Raw genomic sequence first — 15,638 nt, forward strand, 5'->3', positions numbered from 1 at the left:
CTACCGGATCTGCTCCCAGGAGGACCAGTTCCACCACAGAACACACCAAATGGCCTCCTTCTTTAGAGACCGCAATTTCCCTTCCCACGTGGTTAAAGATGCCCTCCAACGCATCTCGTCTACATCCCGCACCTCCGCCCTCAGACCCCACCACTCCAACCGTAACAAGGACAGAACGCCCCTGGTGCTCACTTTCCACCCTCCAACCTGCGCATAAACCAAATCATCTGCCGACATTTCCGCCACCTCCAAACAGACCCCACCACCAGGATTATATTTCCCTCCCCACCCCTTTCCGCCTCCGCAAAGACCGTTCCCTCCATGACTACCTGGTCAGGTCCATGCCCCCCTACAACCCACCCTCCCATCCTGGCACTTTCCCCTGCCACCGCAGGAACTGTAAAACCTGCGCCCACACCTCTTCCCTCACCTCTATCCAAGACACTAAAGGAGCCTTCCACATCCATCAAAGTTTTACCTGCAAATCCACTAATATCATTTATTGTATCCGTTGCTCCCGATGCGGTCTCCTCTACACTGGGGAGACTGGGCGCCTCCTAGCAGAGCGCTTTAGGGAACATCTCCGAGACACCCGCACCAATCAACCACACCGCCCCGTGGCCCAACATTTCAGGACATTTCAACTCCCCCTCCCACTCTGCCGAGGACATGGAGGTCCTGGGCCTCCTTCACCGCTGCTCCCTCACCACCAGACGCCTGGAGGAAGAATGCTTCATCTTCCGCCTCGGAACACTTCAACCCCAGGGCATCAATGTGGACTTCAACAGTTTCCTTATTTCCCCTTCCCCCACCTCACCCTAGTTCTAAACTTCCAGCTCAGCACTGTCCTCATGACTTGTCCGGACTTGTCCTACCTGCCTATCTCCTTTTCCACCTATCCACTCCACCCTCTCTTCCCTGACCTATCACCTTCATCCCCTCCCCCACTCACCCATTGTACTCTATGCTACTTTCTCCCACCCCACCCTCCTCTGGTAGAGGATACTTCACTGTAGAGTATTTGCAGAAGAGGGACTATTCTTTGATAATAGAAGGATTATTGCATGGTAGCAAGTACACCTACATTTGGTCAGGAATAATTATTAGGGAGCTGAGACAAATACATTTGCTCCCTCTGAAAACTCTTTTCCTTTACTTATACACTGTATATGACTTCAATTGAATGGGTCAAGCCACCGTAGCACAAACATTAATCCTCTCAGAACATTAACTTGTACAACAGTGGATTTCAAGGAATGTCTTGTGAAGAGAGAGAGGTAGGTAGAGAGATTGCTACAGAAGGAGTGAATTGCAGAGCCTGTCCAGCTGAAGGTGATTGGTAGAGTGATTAAAATCAGGAATGCTCAGGAGGTTAGAATTGGACATCAGCTACTGAGATCTTATTGGCCTAAAGAAGTTATAAAAATGAGGAGTAGTGAAGCCTTGGAGGGATTTGAAAATTTCAGAGTTTTGCGAACCCGTGTCGGTCAGCAAGCATATGGAACTTAGTGGGAGATGGCAGAGTACAGTAAGGTTTTGGTATTGTATCCAAGGTGAGACACTTTCATCAATGAGGGAAACGTTTGGTGAAAATCCAACATATAACTCATTTACTGACTGAGTTAAAAATCACACATCACGGGGTCATAGTCCAACAGCTTTATTCAGGAGTACAAGGTTTTGAGGCGCTCCCTCTTCATCAGATGGTATGGAGCAGGACCATAAAACACAGAATTTATAACAAAAGGTTACAGTGTCATGTTGGCTGGAGTATATTAAACAAACTTAAATTAAATCTTTTTTCTTTTCGAATGGGTTTCCTAGTTTCGGTTCATTAATATGTAAATTCCAGAACTCCTTTTAAGTTACATTCTCAAGATAACTTCAGATTTTCTAACAAAAGGTGTCATCTCAGTTCAGACAATGCATTGTAGGTGTGAGGTTAAAGTCTGTCTGTGTCCCCATCTTGAGTCAGACTGGTTCTATTTCTAAAGTGGGATTTACAGAATGACACCTTTTGTTACAAAATCTGAAGTTATCTTGAGAAGGTGATGTAAAAGGAATTCTGGGATTTACATATTGATGAACTGAAATTAGGAAACCCATTCTAAAAGATGAAAGACTTAATCTAAATTTGTTTCATATATTTCAGCCACATGACACTGTAACTCGTTTGCTATAAATTCTGTGTCTTATGGTCCTGCTCCACAACCACCTGATGAAGGGGCAGGGCCTCAAAAGCCAGTGCTTCCAAATAAACCCGTTGGACTATAACCTGGTGTTGTGTGATTTTTAACTTTGTCCACCCTAGTCCAACACCGGCTCCTCCAAATCATTTACTGAGGGCATCTTATTTATGGCCGAATGAGCCCAGTGCATCACATTTGATAAGCAGTTGGACGAATGAATTTTCAAGTCAGAAAGAATATCCAGCCTCCTGTAGATATATTTTAATTTAAAAAAAATCATTAACAACAAAATATCATACATCATTAAATGCTATTTGAAGCTTACCTGTGTAGACATGCAGCACTTGGTTTGTGTTTTAAACATGTAATTAATACGATGAGCAAAACGATGAATCCAGAAATGGCAAACCCAATTCCAACATATATTTTGTGGAAGGATGCATTTGTATCACCTGTGTACAGAGTGAGATGTTACTGCATGATGCCCTGATGAATTCAGTTGTTTCAAGGTCTAGTGAAAGAGATTAAAGGATGCTTTATATTTCTGTCCATGAAAATTGTATTAGTCTGAGCAAGCCAAATTTTCTTCACCATTTTTCCATCTCTCTCATGCAACTTTAACAGCTTGTATTTATGGTCTTATCTTTAGTTTTCTAACAGGTCTTAAGGTCCTTCAGAGCAACATTATCGAAGAAAATTTGGGACTGAGCATGGTCAGCAGACCAATAGCTTTGTAACACAGATTATTTTAACAAGCAGATTAATGGAGGTGTGTGTGTGTGTGTCTGTGTGTGTGTGTGTGAGAGAGAGACAGACAGACAGACAGACACAGACAGAGACAGAGACAGAGAGCTTTGGAAAATGAATTCAAGGACTTAGGATCTAGGCAGCTGAAAGCACATTTGCTGATGGTGCTGTGAAGGGGTGCAATACTTTGTCCAGCAGTTACCCATGAGATTGACAGATTTAGCCATTCATGTTCATCCTGGCCTTTCCCAAATACCAGAATAAAAATGAGGACAAAGCATTTAAAGAATGAAGATGAAAAGACCACGATTGGAACATGAGGTGAGGGAAGAGAAAGTATTGAAGATAACTCATTGATGTCAGGTATGAAATAAAGCAAGAGAGATTTAACCAGATCTGGTTACCAGCTCTGGGAGGACATATTCCTTCATGAACTCCCAATTCCTATCAGCTCATTGCAGTCTTCGACTAATTTCTAATAGTTTTAAGCCTACTTAAATAAAGAACAATGAAAATATAAAAATATTGAAAATCTGCCTTTTGTATCTTCTTAGTCCATAGCTGTCCTTGTGAAAGACACCGTGAACTGTCGTGGTTGTGGGTATGTTCACAATCTTCTGAAATTCCAGTACAGCAGGAGGTTCCACAGCACTGAGGATGTCACCCAGACAGGGCACAAAACTTTTGCAAATCAATTTCCCAGCTCAGCGACCATACCCACAACCACGGCAACCAGTACCTGAGCTACAAACCTTGACACAAACCTTGATACAGTGAACTGGTTTGCAAAGGTTCAACAAACATGCATTGTCTTGTTGAAGCTGTGTTAAGGTTTTTTTAACTGATAGGTTTTATCTAAGTGTGAAAAATGATCTAGTAACCAGTTCAGTAACATTTCACAGACCCTTTAATCACATCGAATGGTAGGATTTTAGCCTATTGTTCCTTAAGTGTGATAATTCTCAAATGCTATAAAGCTTAGAACGTGCCCACGTTTTCTACAGAAGCAATTTACAAACCGAACAGATAACAAACAGATGAAAACCCTTTTGAAGGCCTTTTTGCAACTAGATGTTTGCATGGTTTTATTTAACATTTTTTTTAATGCTGCTGTAATATGGTAAATGAAAAAACTTAGATCTGTATTAACACTTTTCAAACCTTATGTAGTTGCTGTGGAAACACAGCAGATAATTTGCGCACATCAAGTTCCACAAATTGCAACACCAGATAGTTGGTGGTAATGATGTTGATTGAGGATAGATATTTCATCATGATACAAATGATAAGAATTCAATTTCAGTTATCCCTAACTGTGTCTCTGTTTGCAGTTCTGTCACTGCAAAATCCATTTCTATGCTGGCTATGTTTCAATTGCTGGTCCTCATGTTGCTGAGTGCCAGAACTTAGGGTTCAAGTCCCACTCCAGGACTCAGTGCAAAATTCCACGCTAATGTTTAGGGAATAGTGCACTGTCAGAGATACATCTTTTTGGATGCATTGTCAAAACTAAGACTCAGTGTTAACTGCTGAAGTGAGTCTGATAGAATACATGATACTGCTTTAAAGAAGAGCAGGCAAATTATCTCCAGTTTCCTGACCAACATCTTCCATGATCAATATCACAAGAACAGATTATCATGGTCACATTGTTTTTTCGTAGCAGCTTGCTGTGCCCATGTCAGTGACTACATTTCCCTCATTACTAATGACAATTTAGGGAGGGAGATCAGCCAACCTTACCCAGTCTGGCCCATGTATGACTTTATGACTCTATGTATGACTCCAGACCCATAGCAATGTAGTTAACTCTTAAATGCAAGCGATTTAGTTCAGGGGCAATTACGGATGGACACCAAATGTTGATCTTACCAGCAAGGCACACATCCCACGAAATGAAGAAAAATAATTATGACAGTGAAGTTACTTCAAAAATATTTCATTCGTTGTTTAGTGCTTTGATGTGCTTCGAGTTGTGAAGAAATCTGATATCCTCAGCTGCCACCAAAAGGTGCTATAGAAATGCAAATCTTTCTTTCTTCACCTTCTAAGTCTTATTCTGTCAACATTTTGAAGCCAGGTATTGGATTTACCTTTTGTTGGTGAAGTTGAATTGTCGCCTGTATTTGTATTGTTCTGTTGCGCAGTCCATAGCTCTTTACCAAGAATTCAGAAATTTAAAAAAAAATTGTTAAAAGCAGTGAATTAGTTAAAAACATTGGGGACAATGACAGGGCTTGAATATACATCGTTGGGAGAGAAATTACAAAAACTCAGATAATTCAAGTTCCTAGTTGACACTTGGTTCAAGGAGATAGCGCTCTGAGATGATTAAGTGTGAAACAGCATTAGAGAATAATGAGAAATCAGAGGCCATCGCCTACTTATTATTACCATGTTGAGTTTCCTGGTTTGTTGAAGGGACAGATGTGACTTCCGTAGCATTCTGATTATCTAAAGAAAAACATCAATTATAAATAATATTAATATCCTTCAGGATTTCAACAGATACTGTAGAACATAGTCTTATAAGTTACAGATTGTGGACATTCCCAGCTTCCTTGGCCATTCCTTCCTCCTTTGAAACTCAAGCTGTTTGCTCAAGTTTGAAAATGTTAACTCTATTTTTCCCTCTCCACAGAGGCTACCCGATTTGTTGAGTATTTAATGTTTTCTGCTTTCACTGACGTCATGTTGCGCCCATAACAGTGTGCAAAGCTCTGAATTAATGAAGTATTTTGAAATGTTGCTACAGTAGCAATGCAGTAACGTGGTAGCTATTGTACTGCAAGATCCCACAGACACCAGATAGTCTAGCATTTCATGTCTAGATGACTCGTCTTCACTTCTGATGAAGAGCCATTCAACACGAAACATTAGCTTGCTCTCTCTCTCCATGGATGCTGCCTGACCCGCTGTCATCTCCAGCATTTAGATTCCAGCATCTGCAGTAATTTGCTCCCAGATAATCTGTTTGAGGTGTTGGTCGGCCAGAAATTCCTTGCTTTTCTTTCAAATTGTGCATTGTGAGATTTTACTCTCAATTGACAATAAAATGAAGTCTGTGGCTGAGGCACGGCTGGTCGCCCTCTGGTGTCAGAGCCAGAAGGCTATGGATTTAAGCCCCAGTCCAGGACCTGGGCACAAATATCAAAGGCTGACACTCTCAGCAGGGAGCCCTGCACTCTTGGAGACTCTGTACTTCAGATGAGATGCAAAACTGAAACTATGCCACCTCTCTCAGGTCAGCTTAATAATATTCTTAATATTATTTGCCCCTCAGTCAAAACAGATTATTGAGTCATTATGACATTGCCGTTTGTGGGAGCTCTCAGTGTGTCAAATGGGTGCAAGACTTCCTACATTACTCTAGCAATTGCTCTCTGAAAGTACTTCACTGGCTGTGGGGGGGGGGGGCGACTGGTTGAAAGGCTCTACAGAAATGCTAATCTTTCTTTTCCTTTTCAAGGTCTTAACCTGGAGCTTTGTGGCATGTCTTTGAAATGGAATTTGACCAGCTTCACCCCAACACAAGGCCAGCTGCCTGACTCAGTGAGATTGGTCCTACCTGCCACACTGCTGCTGTATTGAGTGAGTGCTGCACGGGTAGAGTTTCTAATTTTCAGCTGAAATATTACATCGAAGGGAGGCTGTCAGAACATCTCCAATGTGAGGTTTTTGTATCTCAGTTCTTGTGTCTGATGGGCATGGGATGCCAACCTGTGTTTCTATTTTTGTTCAATCACAGGATGTGGATGTTACTGGTAAAGGCCAATTATTGTTGAGAAGATGGTGATGAGAAAGCAGAGTCCTTGTTAGTTATAGATCTTGAAACTACATTTCAAACATGACTGTGTGGTTATAGATCACATGAATAGATTTCAACCAAACTGTTTGCTGTTGTGTGGGTATGTTTGCCGAGTTGGGAAGTTGGTTTTAGATGTTTTGTCCCCTTTCTAAGTGACATGCTCAGTGCTGCAGAGCCTCCTGTGAAGCGCTGCTGTCCTGTGTTGGTTGGAATTTATTTGGCTTCACTTCCGGTTGCCGGTTGCTTGTTGCAGTGTTGGTATATTGGGTCTAGGTCTGTGTGTTTATTGGCAGAGTCTGTGCATGAGTGCCATGCTTTTGGAAGTACTCTGGATGTCCTCAATTTAGCTTGTCCTATTATTGTTGTGTTGGCCCAGTTGAATTTGTGGTCCTTTACATCTGTGTGCATAGCTATGAGGGACAGCTGGTCATGGTGTTTCATGGCTAGTTAATGTTTGTGGACGTGGATTGTTAGTTGTCTGCTTGTTTGTCATGTGTAGTGTTTTGTGTAATCTCTGCATGGAATCCTGTGTGCAGGGGCTCACCTATCTCTGGGCTCATAGCAGAAGCAGTGATGCACAAACTACCAATCCAACCCAAACTATGGATCAGGTACATGGTTGATACTTCTTTAATCATTAAAAGAACAGAGTTCAAGAGCCCACACCGGATTATCAACACCATACTCACAGGGATCAAATTTACAAGAGAGGTGGAAATTAACGATTAACTCCTATTCCTGGAAGTGATGGTAGAAAGAACACAGAATGGGGAATGCACCACAAAAGTGTACTGGAAAGCCACACACACAGCAACCAGGTCCTGAAGGCCAACACAACAATAATAGGACAAGCCAAATAGAGGACATCCAGAGTACTTCCAAAAGCATGGCACTCATGCACGGACTCTGCCAATAAACACACAGACCTAGACCCAATATACCAACACTGCAACGAGCAACCGGCAACCGGAAGTGAAGCCAAATAAATTCCAACCAACACAGGACAGGAGGCTCTGCAGCACTGAGCATGTCACTTAGAAAGGGGACAAAACATCTGCAAACCAACTTCCCAACTCGGCAAACTTCCCAAAGTCAGCAACCACCTGAACACACACAAGAGAAGCTGTATTAGGACCCTGTTCAAAAGGGCTACAACACACTGCAGCATTCCCGATCTGCAATGACAAGAAGAAGAATACCTCTACAGAGTCTTCCCCAAGAACAGATATCCCCCGCAACTTCATCTGCAAACAAGGACATGCCATGAGTCAACACACTAGATAGGCTACCTTGTATAACAAACATCTTGGAACTGACAGCCAGACTTCTCCACCCACTGGGATTCATGACAGCCCATAAACCAACAGCCTTGCTCAAACAACAACTCACCAGGACAACAGACCCTATACTCATCATGTGCAAGACTAACGTGGTGTGCAAGATTCCATGCAGAGACTGCACGAAACACTACACAGGACAAACAGGTAGACAACTAACAACCCACATCCACAAACACCAACTGGCCACTAAACTCCCATGACTAGCTGTCCACAGTAGCTATGCACACAGATGACAAGGATCACAAATTCAGCTGGGCCAACACAACTATCCTAGTACAAGCCAAACAGAGGACAGCCAGAGAATTTCTAGAAGCGTGGCACTCATCCATGGACTCCATCAACAAGCACATAATCCGAGACCCAATACACCGGCCACTACAACAATTAACTGGAACCGGCAACTGGAAGCAGCAGGGACAAAACCAAATACATTCCAACTGACACAGGGCAGCAGTGCCTCACATGAGGCTCCACAGCACTGAGGCTGTCTCTAGAAAGGGGACAAAACATTTACAAACCAACTTCCCAGCTTGGCAAAACATACCTATAACCATGGCAACCAGCACCCAAGCTACAAATCTTTACGCAAACCTTGATTATTGATTGGTTTTCTAGACATTTTGAGAGGAAACAGGTGACAACCAAATAACTATGGATCTGTGGTCATCAAAGGACCAGACCAAGCTGGAATAGTAGACTTGCTTCCCTAAAAAATGTGAGTGAGCCAGATGGACTTTTATGTGAATCCAGTAGCTTCATGGTAACTGTTTCTGAAGCTGGGTGGACCTGGGGTGCAGTGGGTAGCTTTTCTGTCACTGAGCCTGATGGTCAAGGAAGGTATATTCATAATGAAGCCAAACGGTTGTGCCTCAACCTGCAAATCCTCCTGGTTAATGGCAGGTGGTAGGCTTCTAAGAGATTCCTGGTCATCCACACGATGAAAAGAATGTTGGAGCTCTACCATCGCTGTAGCTCCGTGTTGCTGGAACATATGTTGCTGCAGCCATTCAGACTTCTTATTGGAGGTGGGACTTGGGGTTTGGTTGGTTCAGCTGGCTGGAGTGGAGATTGATGCCAACAACATGGGGATTAATACCCATTTGGGTCTGGGGTAGATTGTATCTGCCTCCCAACTCGACCAGTGATGGACAGCGCAGCATTTTGGCAGATCTGGCTATTGGTAGGGAACTCTGGAAGAATTATTGATAGTACCCCCTTGTTCCAGATTTTATTTACCTGAAGTTGAGTTATCCAGCAACCATGGGGGATTTGAACACAAATTACTGAATTATTCATTGGGTCTAATTGATGTAACATCCATGCTACCTTACTGGGATAAGATGCCTTGGGCCCAGAGGACCCATTCTCTCTGAGAGTCACCTTATTTCAGGCGAGGGGTGAGGTTGAGAAAGTGGGACCTTCACAGAGGCCTCAGCTGGTGCAGGAATGAAGCCTGTACTATGCAATGCAAAGCAGTGATCCAAGGTAATCAATCCCTACCTTACTGGGCTATGGGGAGCCGACAAGCTTGCAAACACACCCAGAAAGTGCCCTTAACAAAGAAACAAATGCGCATGTGACGGGGCACAATCTTTAGAAAACATGTGTAATGAAAGGTCCCAATTCAGCAACAAGATTCCCAATCCAAACAGGAACTGAGAAGGAGAAAATGGATGCGTGTAACACTGAATTTATTGTATAAAGTGTGTACACAATCTTGACTTCAATAAAGATCGACATATGAAGACCTACCTTGTACGGTCAAATTACAAGCCGTTTGATAGATCTGACCTTCCACCTTCACTTTACAGTCGTAGATTCCACTGTCATTCACAGCCAATGCCATAAAATGCAGTGAAGCATCTCCCTCGGTGCCATTGCTGGAAAGAAAGGCGATTCTCTGCTGCCAACCATCAGTCACGTAAACCCTTCCACCTGAGAGTGTTAAGATCTGCCACAAAGTTAAACAACAGTCACAACTGCATGAAGGATTGCGCAATTTCTTTTCACAACAATTGGCCAAAGTCATGATTCTTGGATCGGAGATACCTGTGTTGGACTGGGGTGTACAAAGTTAAAAATCACACAACGCCAGGTTATAATCCAACAGGTTTAATTGGAAGCACACTAGCTTTCGGAGCGACGCTCCTTCATCAGGTGATTGTGGAGGGCTCGATCGTAACACAGAATTTATAGCAAAAATTTGCAGTGTGATGTAACTGAAATTACACATTGAAAAGTTGATTGTCTGTTAAGCCTTTCATCTGTTAGAATACAGTGATAGTTTCACTTCTTTCATGTGTAAATCACAAAACCCTTTTTTTTGCATTCTCGGGTTAGCTGTTAACAATGGTGATAGCTAGACAATATGTTAAAGGTGTTAGTCCCCTGTGTTCTCTGTCTTTGACCTGATGTTTAGATTGATTCTAATCTAAAAAGTGAAATAACAGAGTTTTACATAAATTCATGCAGTTTTTGAGCTCAGAGTTCGACATGAATCTATGTGGTTTTTGAGCAAAGTGCAATGTATCTTTGTACCAAAAAAATTCACCACACACAATATATATGTGTGCATGTGGGTCTTTGTCTGTCTGTGTGTGTGTCTGTCTGGGGTGGGGGTTGTGAGTGTGAGAAAGTGTGTGTGTGGGTGTTTGTGTGTAGTGAGTGCAGAGTGTCTTAAGTCTGTGAGGGGGTGCATGTGTGGGAGTCTGTGTGTCTATAAGGATGTGTGTGGGTGTCTGTGTGCGCGTCTGTGTGTATCTGTGTCCTTGTGCATGTGAGAGTGTGTGTGTGTGTGTAGGAATATCTGTGTGTGTGTGTAGTGCAATGGTGATCACCTGTAATGTGACATGAACCCAAGGTCCTGGTTGAGGCCCTCCCTATGGGTACCGAACTTAGCTATCAGCCTCTGCTCAGCCACTTTCCTCTGCTGCCTGTCCCGAAGTCCACCTTGGAGGATGGTCACCCGAAGGTCCGAGGCCGAATGTCCTGGACCACTGAAGTGTTCCCCAACTGGGAGGGAACCCTCCTGTCTGTTGATTGTTGTGCGGTGCCCATTCATCCGTTGTCATAGCCTTTGCTCAGTTTCCCCAAAGTACCATGCCTCTGGGCATCCCTGCCTGCAACATATAAGATAGACAACGTTGGCTGAGTCACATGAGTACCTGCCATGTACAAGGTGGGAGGTGTTCCCACGCGTAATAGTGGTATCTATGTCCACAATCTGACACGTCTTGCAGCGTCCACCGTGACAGGGTTGTATGGAGTTGTCCTGAGAGCCGGGCAGTTTGCTACGAACAATGATCTGTTTGAGGTTTGGCGGTTGTTTAAAGGCGAGTAGTGGAGGTGTGGGGAAGGTCTTGGTGAGGTGCTCATCTCCATTGATAATGTGTTGCAGGTCACGAAGAACATGGCGTAATTTTACTTGTCTTTAAACAACCGCCAAACCTCAAACAGATCATTGTTCGTAGCAAACTGCCCGGCTCTCAGGACAACTCCATACAACCCTGTCACGGTGGACGCTGCAAGACGTGTCAGATTGTGGACATAGATACCACTATTACGCGTGGGAACACCTCCCACCTTGTACATGGCAGGTACTCATGTGACTCAGCCAACGTTGTCTATCTTATATGTTGCAGGCAGGGATGCCCAGAGGCATGGTACTTTGGGGAAACTGAGCAAAGGCTATGACAACGGATGAATGGGCACCGCACAACAATCAACAGACAGGAGGGTTCCCTCCCAGTTGGGGAACACTTCAGTGGTCCAGGACATTCGGCCTCGGACCTTCGGGTGACCATCCTCCAAGGTGGACTTCGGGACAGGCAGCAGAGGAAAGTGGCTGAGCAGAGGCTGATAGCTAAGTTCGGTACCCATAGGGAGGGCCTCAACCAGGACCTTGGGTTCATGTCACATTACAGGTGATCACCATTGCACTACACACACACACACAGATATTCCTACACACACACACACACTCTCACATGCACACGGACACAGATACACACAGACGCGCACACAGACACCCACACCACCCTTATAGACACACAGACTCCCACACATGCACCCCCTCACAGACTTAAGACACTCTGCACTCACTACACACACACACACACTTTCTCACACTTACAACCCCCACCCCAGACAGACACACACACAGACAGACAAAGACCCACATGCACACATATATATTGTGTGGGGTGAATTTGTTTGGTACAAAGTTACATTGCACTTTGCTCAAAAACCACATAGATTCATGTCGAACTCTGAGCTCAAAAACTGCATGAATTTATGTAAAACTCTGTTATTTCACTTTTTAGATTGGAATCAATCTAAACATCAGGTCATAGACAGAGAACACAGGGGGCTAACACCTTCAACACATTGTCTAGCTATCACCATTGTTAACAGCTAACCCGAGAATGCAACTTTAAAAAAAAGTTTTTGTGATTTACACATGAAAGAAGTGAAACTATCACTGTATTCTAACAGATGAAAGGCTTAACAGACAATCAATTTCTCAATGTATAATTTCAGTTACATCACACTGCAAATTTTTGCTATAAATTCTGTGTGTTAGGATCGAGCCCTCCACAATCACCTGATGAAGGAGCGTCGCTCCGAAAGCTAGTGTGCTTCCAATTAAACCTGTTGGACTATAACCTGGTGTTGTGTGATTTTTAACCATGATTCTTGGAGGAATCAAGACACTTGGTGGTGGAATAAATGCAATCAGACATTTAAAATTGAAATGAAGCTATCAATTCCTCACACAACATTTCAAAGCCAACCTGTTTACCCTGGAAAGCAAATTGCTTTCAGAAACACAGGTTTGACAATCACCTCTTAACTCGATATATCATTCTCCAGGAATTTCATCAGTCATGCCCCCTGCACATGGCTTTAGCTATATTTTGTGCGAATGTAACAAATCCATCTGATTCAATAAAGGATATTGACCTAACCAGACTTGTCCACAGTTACCAGACTGCTTTCTAACTTTGCAGATATCCATTTGTGGTGTAGACACTTGGGTCCTAACATTGTTTGAACTCAGTAACTCACTTGTGATCAACCTGCTTAACTAGGCACAGAAGTGGCATTGTACCTGGGGCTCTCAGTTACCTGATCATAGCCAGGGATTCTCCGATAACATCTCTTGCCATTCTCATGCTATCACACCCCACTTCTGCAGGGATGGATCTTTATCATCTTTCCCTGTTCCCATGGACATGCTGACCACTCAGTACTATTTTAATCTCTTTCCAGCAAATGTCCCAAACTGTTTGCAAACTTAGGGTTTAACTAGAATCGAGTTTCTGGGGAGATAATGGTGTCATAATAATGTCACTGGACTAATAATCTAGCAGCTCATAGTCTGGTGATATTAGTTCAACTCCCTCTGCAACTGGTGGCATTTAAATTCAATTAATAACATTGACAAAATGAATTAAAGACTATTCTGAGAATTGAAAGTGATCATCAACTTTCATAAAAATCCCATCTGTTTCATCAATGTCTTTTAGGGAAGGAAATCTGTCATCCTTACCTGGTCTGGCCTACATGTCACTCCAGAGCCAGAACAATGTGATTAACTCTGAAATAACTGAACAAATCACTCAGCTCAAGGGCCGTTAGGGAGGATTATAAATATTGGCTTTACCAGTGACATTCACATGAACAAATTGATGCTTCTCACAATCTTGCCTCCAACCTCAGCCTTGCAGCTCGGCCCATCATTTCACCACCAGATGCGACCATTTCAATGCTCCCTTTCTCTATAAATTCATCATCTGCAAAGTTCTGCTGGGCCAATCATGTCCCATACTGTTTCATCTAAGCACACACTGTACTCCATGCATTCCTTCAAACTTAGTATTCTTCCCTTTCCATGGCAAAATTCCACCTTATCTCCTCAGCTGCTGATTGATTGATTTGTTGTATCAAAGTATAGTGAAAAGCTTTGTATACAAGCAGTATAGGCAGATCATAGCATGCAGGGATGTACAGATCAAAAGTTGTAAAAAAAATCTTAGAAAGAGGCATACAGGTTACATTGCACAGGATGTGCACAAGGTAGGATCAGCATTAGTGCGATCAGCATTATTTATGGTTAGAGAGTGCATTCATCAGTCTAATAAGCTCCAATTGTTATGCTGTTTGAACTTAACACCCTTTTACACATTGTCTTCCAGTTCAAATCAACTGGAGGCTACTCTTTCCAGTAGTCCTGGTGTCTGGAATTCCCACACCAGATCTCTCCACCTCACATTTTTTAACAACGTTTTTGACCAAACTTTCACTCCTGCCGACTCATTTCTTTTCCTTAGTCAATGCATGTTTTCTGTGCACCTGCCTGAGAAAAGGGTTTTTTTTTTGACATTACACATTTATTAAATGAAAGTTTTGTTGTGATTCTTTGGTCAGCTGGATCATTAATTTATAGTTAACCATCATTAAAATTTTAAGTAATGAGTTTGACAAAGATGTTTTAATTCTCCTGCATTTTCAGTTTAAACTCACCTCTGACAGCCTTCACGTATGCGATAGGTAACCACAGAACTGTCTGTATTGTTTTGCAATGCTGCCTAGCAGGTGCTATGTAACACTATCTCTGTCAGCAATTTACACCTTGACACCAAAACTGGCACCTTGGAAATAACTGAAGACACTCTCAGAGTGATACTTTGTTCTTTTATTCTCTAGGTTGAACACAGCTCATAATGTTGCAAATGTTCAAAAGAATTTGGATAAAATAAATTTGCCATTGATAGAAAATGATGACACACAGATCTTTTCACAAAGGCTTTGATACCAGTGGACAATATTTTTCCAATTGCTCACTTGAGTTTGTGGCAAAAAAATGGAAAATTCTTGCAAATTTACCTGGAAGACAAAGATGGCTTGAATCTTTTGCTCTGTAGAATGGTGCCCAGGTTACTTATCCCACTCTGCACGTGGCAAAATGTGCATGAGTGAGTCCACAAAAGGTCAGTGAGTTTAAAGGGTAGGTCATTTCACATCAACTGGTTTGTGACACCGTTGCAAATCCCACATCGGCGGACTTTATCATGAAGGACCCCCCTTCTCGACCTCTCCCCTCAGCATGGTAACCCTCAAGTTAACCCAACACCCATCAACTCACTCTCTAATGAGAGACTAGCCCAATGGTCTGGTTGGACTATGGTGACCTAACCTTGCTTCATACAACATAACAAGTAGCTTAAACTGCTTCAAAGAAAATGTAATGAGATAAAAATTTATCCTGAGCCAAAGAGGAGATTTTAAAACAATAAATGATTGACCAAAGAGCTAAACATTGTCTTAAGGAGGGAAAGAATAGCAGAGAGGTGAAGGGATATGTGAGGCATCAATCTCAGTGATGATGTTAGACAGTTGAAGCTCTGTCACTAATGGCCTGGAGGAGTGAGTAAGGGATAGACAAGAGGCCAGAGTTTGAGGAAAGCAAAGTTCCACATGGGGACAGAAACCTTCACACTTCACCAGTTCTCAGTGAGTACAATGGGTAAGACATCCCATCTCGAGAGTGGT

The 15,638-nt window shown here is 42.9% G+C and overlaps 1 protein-coding gene across 2 annotated transcripts in view; it reads right to left on the reverse strand.

The window, feature by feature from the left end:
* The window catches only part of LOC122540604 (uncharacterized), a 44,299-nt gene that overhangs the window by 6,938 nt on the left and 21,723 nt on the right, over positions 1-15,638 (reverse strand). Inside the window, exons 3-6 of one of the 2 annotated variants that reach the window (XM_043676532.2) lie at positions 9,837-10,035; positions 5,331-5,390; positions 5,030-5,092; positions 2,515-2,641 (exon numbers count right to left, since the gene is read on the reverse strand). In XM_043676532.2, the coding sequence (XP_043532467.2) occupies positions 2,515-2,641; positions 5,030-5,092; positions 5,331-5,390; positions 9,837-10,035 (449 nt within the window). The remainder of the gene's footprint in view (positions 1-2,514; positions 2,642-5,029; positions 5,093-5,330; positions 5,391-9,836; positions 10,036-15,638) is intronic. The other variant, XM_087976349.1, reaches the window with a different exon arrangement.

Source organism: Chiloscyllium plagiosum, unplaced genomic scaffold (assembly GCF_037043375.1).
Source record: "Chiloscyllium plagiosum isolate Xiang-an unplaced genomic scaffold, Cpla_swu_hap1 HiC_scaffold_29, whole genome shotgun sequence".
In the NCBI taxonomy this organism is placed as follows: Eukaryota; Metazoa; Chordata; class Chondrichthyes; order Orectolobiformes; family Hemiscylliidae; genus Chiloscyllium; species Chiloscyllium plagiosum.